General features: G+C 44.1%; 1 protein-coding gene across 2 annotated transcripts in view; it reads right to left on the reverse strand.

The window, feature by feature from the left end:
- Nucleotides 1-14,798, reverse strand: part of mtbp (MDM2 binding protein) — a 76,861-nt gene that overhangs the window by 61,038 nt on the left and 1,025 nt on the right. Inside the window, exons 2-7 of one of the 2 annotated variants that reach the window (XM_080193940.1) lie at nucleotides 10,152-10,235; nucleotides 6,991-7,064; nucleotides 5,255-5,406; nucleotides 3,561-3,619; nucleotides 2,471-2,615; nucleotides 507-621 (exon numbers count right to left, since the gene is read on the reverse strand). In XM_080193940.1, coding sequence (XP_080050066.1) covers nucleotides 507-621; nucleotides 2,471-2,615; nucleotides 3,561-3,619; nucleotides 5,255-5,406; nucleotides 6,991-7,064; nucleotides 10,152-10,235 — 629 coding nt within the window. Of the gene's footprint in view, nucleotides 1-506; nucleotides 622-2,470; nucleotides 2,616-3,560; nucleotides 3,620-5,254; nucleotides 5,407-6,990; nucleotides 7,065-8,770; nucleotides 8,872-10,151; nucleotides 10,236-14,798 lie in introns of those variants that run through there. The other variant, XM_080193941.1, reaches the window with a different exon arrangement.

A 14,798-nucleotide genomic window follows, 5' to 3' on the forward strand; every position in this document is an offset into this window, starting at 1 on the left:
AGCCATGATCGTACTGAATGGCAGAGCAGTCTCAAAATGCCAAATGGCCTACCCTGCTTCTGGTTTCTATTCATACCTCAATAGATATTATCTGATTTCCAGGGAGGCAACATGTAGTCTTCAGGTGAGGCAGCATGAGAGAATGGAATTGGAGCAAACATTATACAGATTCCATTTAAAACCTGGACATTCTGTCCTTATTTATAAATTCATTTGTCCACATTTATCATCATGGAAATCAACAACTTGCCCTTATCATGCTGTTGTTATACTGTCGAGTGGGAGATGGCCTCTGCCACTGCACACTTAGTGAGCTGGAACACTGTCCTCAGTGGAGCTGATTTGTAAACTTCAGTTTTTTTTAAAAACAAGCTCATACCAAGTGAAAAGGTGAACAAAAATTAAAGCTCTTTCTCACTCTGTTGGAAATTTCCTACGCCCACAAAAATATAATACACTAATTAGGTTATTCTCTATCGTGTAATGATAGAGACACAACAGTTTACCTTTCGCTCTTGGATGTGCACCTTCCCTCTCCATATCACCAATGGATCAAGCACTTTCTCAAAATTTTCTGGGTCCACAATAGTTGCTCCCACGTATTCTGCAATTTTCTGCCAACTACAATTAGAAAAATTATGTTAGATTCCTGGATTTGGCAATAATAAATTAGTTTGAAGTAACTTTGTGTTATCTAAGTTGTATCATTAGTTACATAGAACATACAGAAGTACGCCACTTACGCTCCAAGCACGCCTCCTCCCTCAACTAACTAGTAACATAATCCTCTGTTCCTATCTAGCTTCTTCTTAAATACACCTGTGAGATTGGCTTCAATTTCTCCCTGTGGGACTGAGTTCCACACTCACTATTTTCTTGGTAAGGGGGTTTCTTCTAAATGCCCTACTTGCATTTTGGTGACTATCCGAAATTGACGTCTTCTAGTTTTGCTCTTTCCCTTCAACTAGACACACTCGCTCCAAGTCAACTCTACCAAAACCTTTCAAAGGGCGGAAAATTACACAGAGGTGATGACTCCACCCCCAGCTTAAAGGTCAGAGGTAAGCCTGTCTCAGCGTGGCCAGGAAGTCTCTAGCCAATTTTACAGCCATTGGGTTATTAGATGACTCAAAGTGAGACTTCTGCCCCCATCTGGGAGGAAGCCCTGCATATGAGAATTAACCACCAGTCAAATGATTAGTAGCCCTCTTGTCACAGCAGCAGCACCACTGGGAGTGATGGCCACTACTGGGACTGCAGGCTATCCTCATTGATGATCATCAATGGAGATGGATGAGAAGATGGGACAGGGAGTTTTGCTGGGGCCAGGTTGACAGGCCTGGGGGGATGGGGGTCTGGGATTGGGAGGGTGGTTGGTGGGGTGAATGGTGATAGTTGGTTTGGGGGGGGGGGGGGGGCGGGAAATGGGGAGAGGAGGGGGTCATGTGATGTGGACATCTCCCCAATGGTAAAATTCCAGCGACAGGAGGAAACTCATCCTAAGATTGCTCCTTAAGGGCCTGCCATCCTTTGTCTCCCCTGTCTCTGGTAAAATACCAATGACGATGGGCAGGTTAGGAAAAGCATGAATTTACCCTTACCTGCAGCAGGCTGAGAAAGGGGCATGAAATTTCACCCACAGTTTTACAGATCTGTATGTATGAAGAGAAAAGAATCCAGGATTGTTCATCCTATACTGATCCGTGGCCAGAAAAGTTTAGGGAACCCACAATTTGGGTTTCCCGGTTTTTAAAGTAACAATTTGGGGGCGGCACAGTGGTTAGCGCTGTTGCCCCACAGCGCCAGGGACCCAGGTCACTGTCTGTGTGGAGTTTGCACGTTCTCCCTGTGTCTGTGGATTTCCTCCCACAAACCAAAGATGTGCAGGTTAGAGGGACTGGCCATGCTAAATTGTCCCTTAGTGTCAGGGATTAGCAAGGTAAATACGTGGGGTTACAAGGATAGGGCCTGAGTGGGATTGTTGTTGGTGCAGGCTTGATGGGCCGAATAGCCTCCTTCTGCATTGTAGGGATTCTATGATTCTATTCCATGAATTCACAATTTTCCTTGTTAGTAAATAATGTATCTCAAGCTATTTACAGATATTGTTTATTAATGTTTGCAGATTTATGGTACTAGACTTTGCACACACCCCTAAGTTCTTACAGTTCTCAATCCAGAATGTAATTAAATAGTGATGTATGAGCTATTGAGTTTGTTATAAAAACATTAATAGTTAGACATTTGATATGAAGAAAGGAATGTTCTATTGTAATTATAAAATGCCAAGTGGTGCCATGTTTAAAACATTTAAAGGTTTGACCAAACTTTAAATTCTAACTTCATAAATCAGAAAATAGTTTCATGTGCAAGCGAAATTACCAAAACAGAGAATATAGTTTATGCAATTGTTACATTGTGGGTCAGTTCCATACAAACACTGAACTTTGGCAAATTTTGAGATATTTACCACATGCCATCCTTTATCACGAAGGCAATTTCTGCTGAATGCCATTCTCTCAGGTGCTTAAATGCACCCACAACAGGAAGCCAGTCCTTCAGCTTAGGGATCCCACTGCCAGAGACCAGCAAGATGAGATCCAATAACCCTTTACCTGTCCACAGAAAAAGAGAACACTGCAAAATTCATATCCATCTTTTAAGCATAGAGACCATCTGCTCAAAACAATTTACTTAGGAATTGTGGCACACTGTTCATTACCTCCACAAATCACTTTTTGAGAACCAGTTATGGAATGCAAAGTTAAAATAACCTTTGATTTGATTTATTATTGTCATTGTATTAGTATGCAGTGAAAAACATTTTTTTTGCAAGCTACACAAAGCATAGTGAAGGCAACAAGAGAACGCGGAACGTAGTATTACAGTCATAGATAGGGTGTAGAGAATGATCAACTTAATTTGAGGTAGGTCCATTCAAAAGTCTGACAGCAACAGGGAAGAAGTGTTCTTGAGTCAGCTGGTACGTGACCTCAGGCTTTTGTGTCTTTCCCTCCCCCCCCCCCCCCGCCCGATGGAAGAGAGTATGTCCAGGGTGCGCGGGGTCCTTAATTATGCTGGCTGCTTTGCCAAGGCAGTGCAAGTGTAGACAGAGTCAATGGATGGGTCCTTTATTGATTAAGTTATAAGTCAATTTAATTGAGTTAAGGGTCGCACAGTGGTTAGTACTGCTGTCTCACAGTGCCAGGGACCCAGATTCAATTCTGGCCTCGGGTCACTTACTGTATAGAATTTGCACATTCTCCCTGTGTATGCATGGGTTTCCTCCGATTTCCTCCCACAGTCCAAAGGTGTGCGGGTTAAGTACATTGGCCGTGCTAAGTTGACCCTGACAGGGGGATTAGCGAGGTAAACATATGGGGTTGTGGGGATAGGGCCTAGGTCGGAATGTGATCAGTGCAGACTCGATGGGCCAAATGGCCTCCTTCTGCAAGGTAGAGTTTTTATGATTAATCAGTGTTAATTAGCTCTCAATAAGTAAAGCCAAGCATAATTCATTACAACACAAGGGCTCCAGTAGAAATCCTGCTGACAATTACCGGGAGGAGGTAATTTATCTGCTAGCTGGTGTAGACCCTCTGCAGCTTCTTCAAATAACCTGCAAAAAAAATGAATAGATTCTGTTTTACATTTTCAGATGTTACATTATTCCCACAATGTGACGAAAAATATTGCAGTTACCCAACTCGCTAACAAAGTACTCAGTTTGTAACTCAGTACTGGAAAATTCCACTAGCTTTTCAATCTGATCTGCACAATTTAAAAGTGCAAAATGACACTGAAGAGGATACAGGAATCTACTGGTCACGGCACGAAATCTGCAATTCAGAAATCCGGGATTTCAATCTCACCACAGTAAGTTGTGAAACTGAATTCACAGCAACTTGTGGACGAGCTCAAAATGGGTCAACACCAAAGTTGCTGGGTTGTCAACAGCTCCTCAGCAATCTGACCAACAGGCTTACACTACATGGCTAACTCCATATCCTCAGAGGCACTAATTAACTTCAATAATTATCCATTTTTTTTTTAATTTGTGGGACATGAGTGTCACTGGCTAGGCCAGCATTTATTGCTCATCTCTCATTGCCCTTGAGAAGGTGGTGATGATCTACCTTCTTGAATTGCTGCAGTCCACATGCTGGGGAATTCCAAGATTTTGACCCAGTGACTGCAAAGGAACTGCGATATATTTCCAAGTCAGGATTGAGAGTGGCTTGGAGGGAACTTGTAGGTGGCGGTGTTCTCATTTATCCACTGCCCTTGTCCTTCTAGACGGAAGTGGTGTTGAGTTTGGAAGATACTACCTAAGAATCTTTGGTGAATTGCTGCAGTGCATCTTGTAGATAGAACACACTGCTGCTACTGAGCGTCGGTGGTGGTGGGACTGGATGTTTCTGGACATGGTGCCAATCAAGCAGGCTGCTCTGTCTTGGATAGTGTTGAGCTTCTTGAGTGTTTTTGGAGCTGCATCCATCTAGGCAAGTGGGGAATATTCCATCACACTCCTGACTTGTGCCTTGTAGATGGTGGACAAGATTTGGGGAATCAGGAGATGAGTTACTTGCCGCCGTACTCCTAGCCTCTGACCTGCTCTTGTAGCCACTGTGTTACATGGTGAGTCCAGTTGAGTTTCTGGTCAATGGTAACCCCAAGAATGTTGATTAATTAATGGTCCGGAGTAGTCCAACACCGCAGGATAACTTTGTTTTGTTTGTGCTCTTTTTCCCGGTTTCTGGCTTTCTATTTGTCTGTAATTTTCACTATTTATTTCTGTTCTATTCATTACCAATATCACGTAGCTCGGACTCTGCTATATCAGCCACCCATCTCACTCTGAAACATAAACTCCCAAGTGTATTTTTGTCGCCTCCAGACTTGATTACTCGAATGCTTTCCCATCCCCGTTCAACCCCTGTAAATTCCAACTAGTCCAAAACCCAGCTTCACACATCGCACAATTTGAGTGCAATATTAATGGGTACTGAGGGAGTGCTGCACTGTCAGAGATGCCGTCTTTTATAAAAAGATGTTCAATTAAGGCAAACACCAATAGAGTAAAACTTCAATCCCTAGTTGGGTATTTTTTCAGGAGATTTGATGGATCTAGAAGGATGAATCACAATTAGCTACGCAGTCTTTCCTTCTGGACCCTATGTTCAAGTTCTTGTTTAGATATACATAATATTCAGAACCTATTACTGTCAACATTACAATATTATTCAATACTTACTCAGACAAGGACACTGGCTCATTAACATCACCATCCTCTTCCTCACAACCATTCATGTTATTCAGGCATTCTTGTATTAACGCAGGCACAGATTCCTCACAGTCACTGTCCTGTGCACTGCAACTAATTTCTTCCCACTCTGCGCTACAGGACTAGAAAGAAAACAATCAGGGTACATGAGAAGGATATAAAGCACATTTGAGAAGAATGTGTTATTGATTTTGTAGATTTTGAGTATTTGTTAAAAATAGAACCAGCATGAGGTTTTTCACAGTTCCCACACAGGGATCTACATCCAAACATTAACTTTTAAAACTCTTAGTCCAACAGGTTTATTTGATGGCACAAGCTTTGAATACTGCTCCTTCATCAGGTGAATGTAAGATTGGGTTCACAAACAGGCCATATATAGACACAGACTTAATTATCAGATAATGGTTGGAATGCGAGTCTTAACAGGTAATCAAGTCTTTACAGGTATAGACAACGTGAGTGAACAGAGGGATAATCACAGGTTAAAAAGGTGTGAATTGTCTCCAGCCAGGACAGTTAGTAAGGTCCTTGATCAGCCAGCTGTGTGTTTTTTTTATTCACTTTAAGGGATTGTCGACAGCACTAGCAAAGACATCATTTATTGCTCTTGACAAAGTGGTGATGAGCCCTTTCTGAATTCAACTGAGTGGCTGCCTCGGGGCAGTTAAGAGGCAACCATAGGTATGGACAGTAGATTTACTTCCCTAAAGGACAGCAGTGAACCAGATTAGTTTTTGCAGCATCTGGTGTCTTACTGGTCACCATTATCGATACTGGCTTTTTAAATCCAGATTTACCAAACTAATTTAAATTCCCTGACTGCGGGGGTTGGATTCTAACTGCAGGCTCCAAATCATTAGCCCATGCCTCTGAATTATCAGCCCAGTAACTGAATCACTTGTGCTACTGTTTCCTTATTTCTAACAGTTCCACTTGTCTTCATGGTTCCCCCTTCAACTTTACATCAGTTAACAAAAACAGATTAATTAGTGTATTGAGAAAGTCAGTCAGTCATAAAGCTGACTTCACCTTGTGCACAGGGATTGCAGGATCCCAATTCCCATCTGCCTCCTTACTTCTCAACTCCACAGCCTATCCTTTTGGCTTCACAAATCTCAATCTGTAACATCACTTCTGCCTAGAAGGACGAGGACAGCAGATACGTGGAAACACTATCACCTGCAAACTCCCCTCCAAACTATTCTAGTGAAATTTCACAGTAACTTTCTTGTACTGTTAATGTAAGCCTTATTTGTGACTAATAAATAAACTTTGCTTTGAGCCCCACACCATCCTGACTTGGAAATGTGTCGACGTTCCTTCATTGGAATTTCCTCCCTAACAGCACAGTTGGTGTGCCTACACCACATGCACTGCAGCTGTTCAGGAAGATGGCTCACCACCATCTTCTCAAGGGCAATTAAGGATGCCAGTAAATGCTGGGCTAGCCAGCGACATTCACGTCCTGTGGGGGGGAAAATCCTTTTCGTTTTGCTTTTTTTTGGAAAATCCCATCGTATTTTCAACATCTACATCGCTGATTATGATTATTTTTCTCCCAATGGCTTAGTGAGTTTCATTACTTTTGTCCTCTCAATAGATATATATATTTATAAATGAAAATGGCAGACTGGTCTTTTTGTTTTACAGATAGTTTTGTGATCTGAACTTTGCACAGTTTTTAAATTTCCTGCTGTCCTCACCTGCGCAAAGCCATGGATTGCCTGAATTGCGAAGAACCATTTCTGTGGTGCCGGCACACCAGATACAGAACAGGCTGCAATAGATTTGGCAGACATTAACTAACACTGGATTTCAACAAGAACCATTAAATATTAATCCGCAGCAAGAACAGAATGAAAATTTGAACGATGAAGCTGCACCTTCTCAAATTAATGTTACGTTAAAGGCAACAGTGGAAAAAAAACACAAGGCAAAAAAGACGGGTTTTCATGCCTTGACAAGAGTAACGGGAGGGAAACGGCTAATGTTACGCCATTGTTTAAGAAGGGTGGCAGGCAAAAGGCAAGGAATTATAGGCCGGTTAGTTTAACGTCTGTTGTAGGTAAAATGCTAGAATCCTTGATCAAGGAGAAAATAGCGAGGCATCTTGAGGAGAATTGTTTGATAGAGCAGACGCAGCACGGTTTCGTTAAGGGGAAGTCGTGTCTGACGAATTTATTGGAGTTCTATGAGGGTGTGTCTAGGGTGATGGATAGAGGAGAGCCGGTAGATATGATGTTTCTTGATTTTCAGAAGGCGTTTGATAAGGTGCCGCACAAGAGGTTATTACAGAAGGTTAGGGGGCATGGAGTTGGGGGTAGGGTGTTAGTGTGGATAGGGGATTGGCTGTCAAATAGGAGGCAGAGAGTGGGGGTTAATGGGTGCTATTCGGATTGGCGGTTGGTGACTAGTGGAGTGCCCCAGGGGTCGGTGCTGGGGCCTCAGCTATTTACCATTTATATAGATGATCTGGAGGAGGGAACCAAATGTATGGTGTCGAAATTTACTGATGACACCAAGATTGGTGGAACGGCAAATTGTGCGGAGGGTGTGGAAAGTCTGCAGAAGGATCTAGATAGGCTGGGCAAATGGGCCAGGAACTGGCGAATGGAATTTAATGTTAGCAAGAGTGAAGTTGTCCATTTTGGTAGGAATAATGGTAGGAAGGACTATTACTTACGTGGCGGAAAACTGCAGCATGCGACGGTGCAGAGGGACCTCGGGGTCCTTGTGCATGAGTCACAAAAACCCAGCCTGCAGGTGCAGCAGGTGGTCAGGAAGGCAAATGGGATGCTGGCCTTCATAGCAAGGGGGATTGAATATAAAAGTAGGGAGGTCTTGCTGCAGCTGTATAGGTCACTGGTGAGGCCGCAGCTGGAGTACTGTGTGCAGTTTTGGTTGCCGCACTTACGCAAGGATATTTTGGCCTTGGAGGGAGTGCAGAGGAGGTTTACTAGGCTGATACCGGAGTTGAGCTATGAGGAGAGGCTGAATAAACTAGGCTTGTGCTCGTTAGAGTTTAGAAGAATGAGGGGAGATCTCATTGAGACGTATAAGATGATGAATGGGATGGATAGGATAGAGGTGGAGAGGTTCTTCCCGCTCAGAAAGGACAGTAGGACTAGAGAGCACAGCCTCAAGATAAAGGGGGGGCGGTTTAGAACAGAGTTGAGGAGGAACTTCTTCACTCAAAGGGTGGTGAATCTCTGGAATTCTCTGCCCGTTGAAGTGGTGGAGGCTGCCTCGCTAAATATTTTTAAGATGCGGGTTGATGGGTTTTTGATAGGCAAGGGGATTAAGGGTTATGGGGAGAGGGCGGGAAAGTGGAACTGAGCCACGACAGATCAGCCATGATCTTATTGAATGGCGGGGCAGGCTCAAAGGGCTAGATGGCCTACTCCTGCTCCTACTTCTTATGTTCTTATGAAACAAACATGAAATCAATTGGCTGCTGCAAATGGGAAAGGAAAATCAACTGACCACAACAACCAAACTCTGGGCAGGATTTTGGAATTTCATGCCAGAGGCCAATGGACATTTCCATTGTCGGCCCCTCGCCCGGTCTGATCCCGTGGTGGGCGAGGCAGCAGAGTTGCAGTGAATGTATATGAAGGAATTGGAAGCAACCAAATTATTAATCTCTCCATCTCCACCAGAGGTCACTGATGAAGAGTTGGATCGACGGCTGATTTCTCTCCTCCCCAACCCAGATTACGCCCAACACTTCAACAACTTGTGACTGTAATGTTGTGAAATTTCCCAAGGGGCTTCTCAAGAAAGATTTCAAACAAAATTTGACACCGAGCCACACATGGCAAGATCTTAGTTAGATTCTAAAGGAGGAGTGAAAGGCAACAAAGCAAAGAGATTTAGGGAGTGAACTCCAGAGCTTAGGGCCCAGACACATCAGCCAATGATGGAGTGAGGTAGAATCATAGAATCCCTAGCGTGCAAAAAGAGGCCATTCGGCCCATCAAGTCTATACCAACTCTCCGACAGAGAATCCCATCCTGACCCTATCCCCATAACCCCACGTATTTACCCTGCTAATCCCCCCTTAACCTACACACCTTGGGACACTAAGGGGCAAATATAGCATGGCCAATCCACCTAACCTGCACATCTTTGGACTGTGGGAGGAAACTGTAGCACTTAGAGGAAAGCCACACAGAGAACGTACAAACTCCACACAGACAGTGACCCGAGCTGCCCATTGAACCCGGGTCCCTGGCGCTGTGAGGCAGCAGTGCTAACCACTGTGCCACCCTGGTAAATTGTGGATGTGTATAAGGTCAGAACTGGAGGAGTGCAGAGATCTCAGCGGTTGTAGAGCTGGAGGAGTTAAGAGACATGGTGGAGGGGAAATTCGAAAACAAAGATGCAAATTTTTAAAAAAACTTTCCCAGCTGAGATTAGCTCACTCAGCACAGGCTGGAGATCATACCTCTATAATCTGCAGGGTTCATTCAGCTGCTCACTGTAAAACCGCTAAACTAGCAAGTGAGGTTGGTAATTTTTGTTTTCAGACTGCCCAGACAGACCAAAGAAACTCCAGCTACTGGCTGGGAGATTTTGGATCTAGGCAGTACCCCAGCTCTCCACTTCACAGGGAGAACACATCAGACATCTGGATAACACAGCACTTGATGAAACAAAGTGGATCAGTGCTTATATCCAAATTCTACTGATGGAATTTATAATAGGTAACTGCTTCTCACAAGATAGGAGCAAATTTTAGATAAATACACAGGCTGAAACAGGAACAAGCCCAGAAGATATTATTGTACAAAAAGTTTTAAAAATTGCAATTTTAATGTGAGCAAGCTTATGAAGTAAAATTCTAATTTATAGAAGCTATTACCTGGAAATGAGGTCAATCTTGCATTTGTTGAGATACTGCAGTTCCTTCTCACCATTTCATAAAAACTATTAATAGCTGCCAGCTCTGCAATGTAAGAATGAAATTAGTGAACAACAGACACTCACAGACATGCTGCATAAGTGGGTCCAGAGTCTGGAACAAAAACAGAAAATTCTGGAGAATCTCAGCAGGTCTGAGAGAATACAGCCAACATTCCGAGTCTGGATTTGCTTTATTCTCTCTCCACAGATGCTGTCAGACCTGCTGAGATTTTCCAACATTTTCTGTTTCAGATTCCAGCATTTGCAGTATTCTCCCTTGGGCCCGGAGTCTGACATTTAGAAGGATTAGAGGGGATCTAATTGAAGTATATAAAATTTTTAAAGGGATTGATAAAGTAAATGTAGACCAAATGTTTCCCCTTGTGTGGCAATCTAGAGCAAGAGGTCACAGGTATAGGTTGAGAGGCAGCAGATTTAAAGCTGAGATGAGGAGGAACTACTTCTGGCAGAGGGTGGTGAATTTGTGGAACTCGCTGTCCCATAGCACAATGGAGTCTGAATCGTTAAATAGTTTTAAAAGGATCAAGGGATATGAAGAACAGATGAAGAAATGGATTTCAGACCAGGGAGAGATCAGCCATGATCTCACTGAATGGCAGAGCAGACTCAAAGGGCTGAATGTGCCAACTTCTGCTTCTAATTCCTATGTTCCAATGTCTGTCCTATTTACCCACATTACCTCTGGACTACACAATCTTCACACCTCATATCATCTCTTGGAGGCAAAAATCCAAGCACAATTCATAAAAGAATGAATTCTGGAAAATGTCTTTCCAATCATCAAAGATCACAGAAGATATCAGCAAGAGACATCATCCAACATTCCACCTAACCGTCGTAGATAAGTAACATCAGCTTTCTCAAGGAACTTTCAGCTCCCTTTAGAATATTTGTTTATTTGCAGTCTGTGCACAATCAGACAAGCTATTGCAAAGCTCTGTGAGAAAGAAAACTCCCCTGATATTAAACCAAGATCTAAGCATATCCTCATGTTTCAGCCCAACTAATGTAATTCACATCATTGCTCCTATTGCAGGACCCAAGGGTTTTTACATTAGGTATTAAACTAGTCAACATTTTCCAAGACTTTGAATTCTCCCGGTATGACAGGAGACCAGAGGTGGCTATAGATTACTAAATGAGGCCTCGTGTATCAGGATACAAGAACTCAAGAAATAGGAGTAGGAGAAGACCATTCGCCACCTTGAGCCTGCTCTGCAATTCAATAAGATAATGGCTGATCTTGGGATTCAGCTCCACTTTCTTGTCCATTCCCCCTATCTCTCAATCCCCAAGAGACCTAACATCTAAAGTAAAGTGTATTTATTAGTCACAAGAAGGCTTACATTCACATTGCAATGAAGTTACTCTGAAAATCCCAAAGTCACCACGGCACCTGTTCAGGTACACAGAGATAATTCAGCATGGTCAATACACCTAATCAGCACATCTTTTGGAGTGTGGAGGAAACCACAGCACCCAGAGGAAATCCCACGCAGTCACAAGGAGAACGTGCAAATTCCACACAATCACTGAAAGCTGGAATTGAACACTGGTCCCTGGTGCTGTGGGGCAGCAGTGCTAACCACTGTGTCACCATGCTGTCCCAGTGTATTCAGTTTTAAACATATTCAATGATGGAGCATCCACAACTCTTTACAAAGAACAAAGAACAACACCACACGGGAAACAGGCTCTTCGGCCCAACGAGCCCGCGCCGCCATTTTAACATTGTGAGTGCCCTCGACTACCTATGACCTTTGTCTATGCCTATTGGGGAAGATTGAGGGAAGACTAATTTAGGGACAATTTGTTACACCAATCAGCCTAAGAGCACGTTTTTGGGGTGTGGGAGGAAACTGGAGCACCTGGAGAAAACCCACGCAATCACGGGGAGAACGTGCAAACTCCCGCAGACATCGGCCCAAATCTATGCACCTGCACCACAATCAGCGATAGTCACTGAGCTGTCATGTTGCCCGTCAGATGGTCCAGTTTAAGCGTACACTAACGATGTGAAGCACTAGGCAACTCTCGAAGCAACATCCAAGAGCAGCCCTCGCACGACCCATCGCGTGTATGCCCCTTGTTGGTCAACAAGGCAGACCAAATCACCTGTGAAGTAAAAGAAAAGACATCAATAAACATGCACATCTTAGACAGACATTTACGGAATCCCCAGAAGCGCAGAAGTAAAACAAGTGAGCCATGAAGTATGTTGGAAGGTCCATAGGAATCAATTGATCCCCAGGGATGTCCCTTAGAAAAGTCTCCCGTATCCCTCCATCTCTAGTCCGCTCATGTGCCTATCTAAGTAAGCCTTAAACAACTCTAGCGTGCCTGCCTCCACCACCTTACTTGGCAGCACATTCCAGGCCCCCACCATCCTCTGTGTGAAAAACCTCCCTCTAACATCCGAATTATACCTTGCCACCCCCCCCCCCACCCCCCGCCCCAAGCCCGTGGCCCCTCGTAATTTTAGTATCCAATCTAGGGAAAAGCTTACCTCTGTTCACTCTATCTATATCCTTCATAATCTTATACACCTCCATTAGATCTCCCCTCATTCTCCGCCTTTCTAAGGAGAACAGCCTCAATTTGCCCAATCTCTCCTCATAGCTCAGTCCCTCCAGACCAGGCAGCAGCCTGGTAAACCTCCTCTGCACTCTCTCCAGGGTCTCCACGTCCTTCCGGTAGTAAGGTGACCAGAACTGGACACAGTACTCCAAATGCGGGCAAACCAACGTTCTATACAACTGCAACATTAGACGCTAGCTTTTATACTCTATACCCCTCCCTATAAAGGCAAGCATACCATAGGCCTTCATCGTCACCTTCTCCACCTGTACTGCCACCTTCAAGGACTTGTGTACTTGCACCCCCAGGTCCCTCTGCGTTTCTATACTCTTAATAGGCCTACCATTTATCGTGCAACTCACCCCTACATTATTTCTTCCAAAATGCATCACCTCGCATTTATCTGGATTAAATTCCATCTGCCATTTCTCTGCCCAATATACCAGCCTATCTATATCCTGCTGTATTGCCTGATATTGCTCCTCACTATTAGCAAGTCCAGCCATCTTCGTGTCATCTGCAAACTTGCTGATCACACCACTTACTCCCTCTTCCAAGTCATTTATGTATATTACAAATAGCAAAGGTCCCTGTACTGAGCCCTGCGACACACCACTAGTTACAGACCTCCAGCTAGAAAAGGACCCTTCCATTACTACTCTTTGTCTCCTGTTACCAAGCCAGTTCTCAATCCATCTAGACACCTGACCTTGTATCCCATGAGCCTTAACCTTTTCCACCAACCAACCATGAGGGACTTTGTCAAACGCCTTACTGAAGTCCATGTAGACGACATCCACGGCTCGTCCTTCGTCGACCGTTTTTGTCACCTCCTCAAAAAATTCTACCAGATTCGTAAGGCATGACCTCCCTTTTACAAAGGCAAGCTGCCTATCACTAATCAAATTGCCATACTCTAAATGCATATACATCCTATCCCTAAGAATCCTTTCCAACAACTTCCCTACCACTGACGTCAAACTCACCGGCCTATAATTACCCGGGTTATCCCTACTGCCCTTTTTAAACAACGGTACCACGTTCGCTATCCTCCAGTCCTCTGGGAGCTCACCTGTGTCCAAAGAAGAGACAAAGATTTGCGTCAGAGGCCCAGCAATTTCATCTCTCATCTCCCTAAGCAGCCTAGGATAAATGCCATCAGGCCCCGGAGATTTATCAGTTTTAACACTACCTAAAAACCCTAACGCTTCCTCCCTCGTAATAGATATCTCCTCCAAGGGGTCTACAACTCCCTCCAAGACAGTACCAGACAACAAGTCCCTCTCCTTAGTGAATACTGACGCAAAGTATTTATTCAGGATCTCCCCCATTCCCTCGGACTCTAAGCATAGTTGCCCTCCTCTGTCCCCAAGAGGACCAATTTTTCCTCTAACCACCCTTTTGTTCCTCACATAGGAGTAAAATGCTTTTGGATTTTCCTTAATCCTGTCTGCCAAGACCATTTCATGCCCCTTTTTTGCCCTTCTAACTCCCCATTTGAGCTCCCTCCTACTCTCTCTGTATTCCTCCAATGCTCTCTCCGTTCCCAGTTGCTTAGACCTAACGGTAGAGTCTACAGCAGAGAATTCCAAAGATTCACAACTCTGAGCAAAGTGTGGTGCTTTCCGAGAAGGCAGTCAATAGGAGATCCTCCAGAACCGAGAGATAGGCAACCCCAGTGTCAAAGAAATAGAAGACACCTCAAGATCAAGCCTTTGAAGAATTTTTACATTGTCATTGCAGTGGGGCGACTCCTCCACTGGCCACTCCATTGCAAGTGCAGGGAGGGAATGAGAGAATGAGTGAATGATGTAATGCTGCCCCACCCCAGGTCTGCCACTAAGAGACCACTTCTGTCTTTCAGCTGCATTTTAGCCTGTGTGAGGGGTCTCACATGCCAACTGGATAAATCTGGTCAGTGTGCGCTGAATCACCTTATGTCCCTTTAATTGGCCTAATGGCAGGTGGGAGCAGGTAGTAGTCACCCTTCCCAGCACATACTAATAAC

Source organism: Carcharhinus amblyrhynchos, chromosome 8 (assembly GCF_965287045.1).
Source record: "Carcharhinus amblyrhynchos chromosome 8, sCarAmb.v2.hapA, whole genome shotgun sequence".
In the NCBI taxonomy this organism is placed as follows: Eukaryota; Metazoa; Chordata; class Chondrichthyes; order Carcharhiniformes; family Carcharhinidae; genus Carcharhinus; species Carcharhinus amblyrhynchos.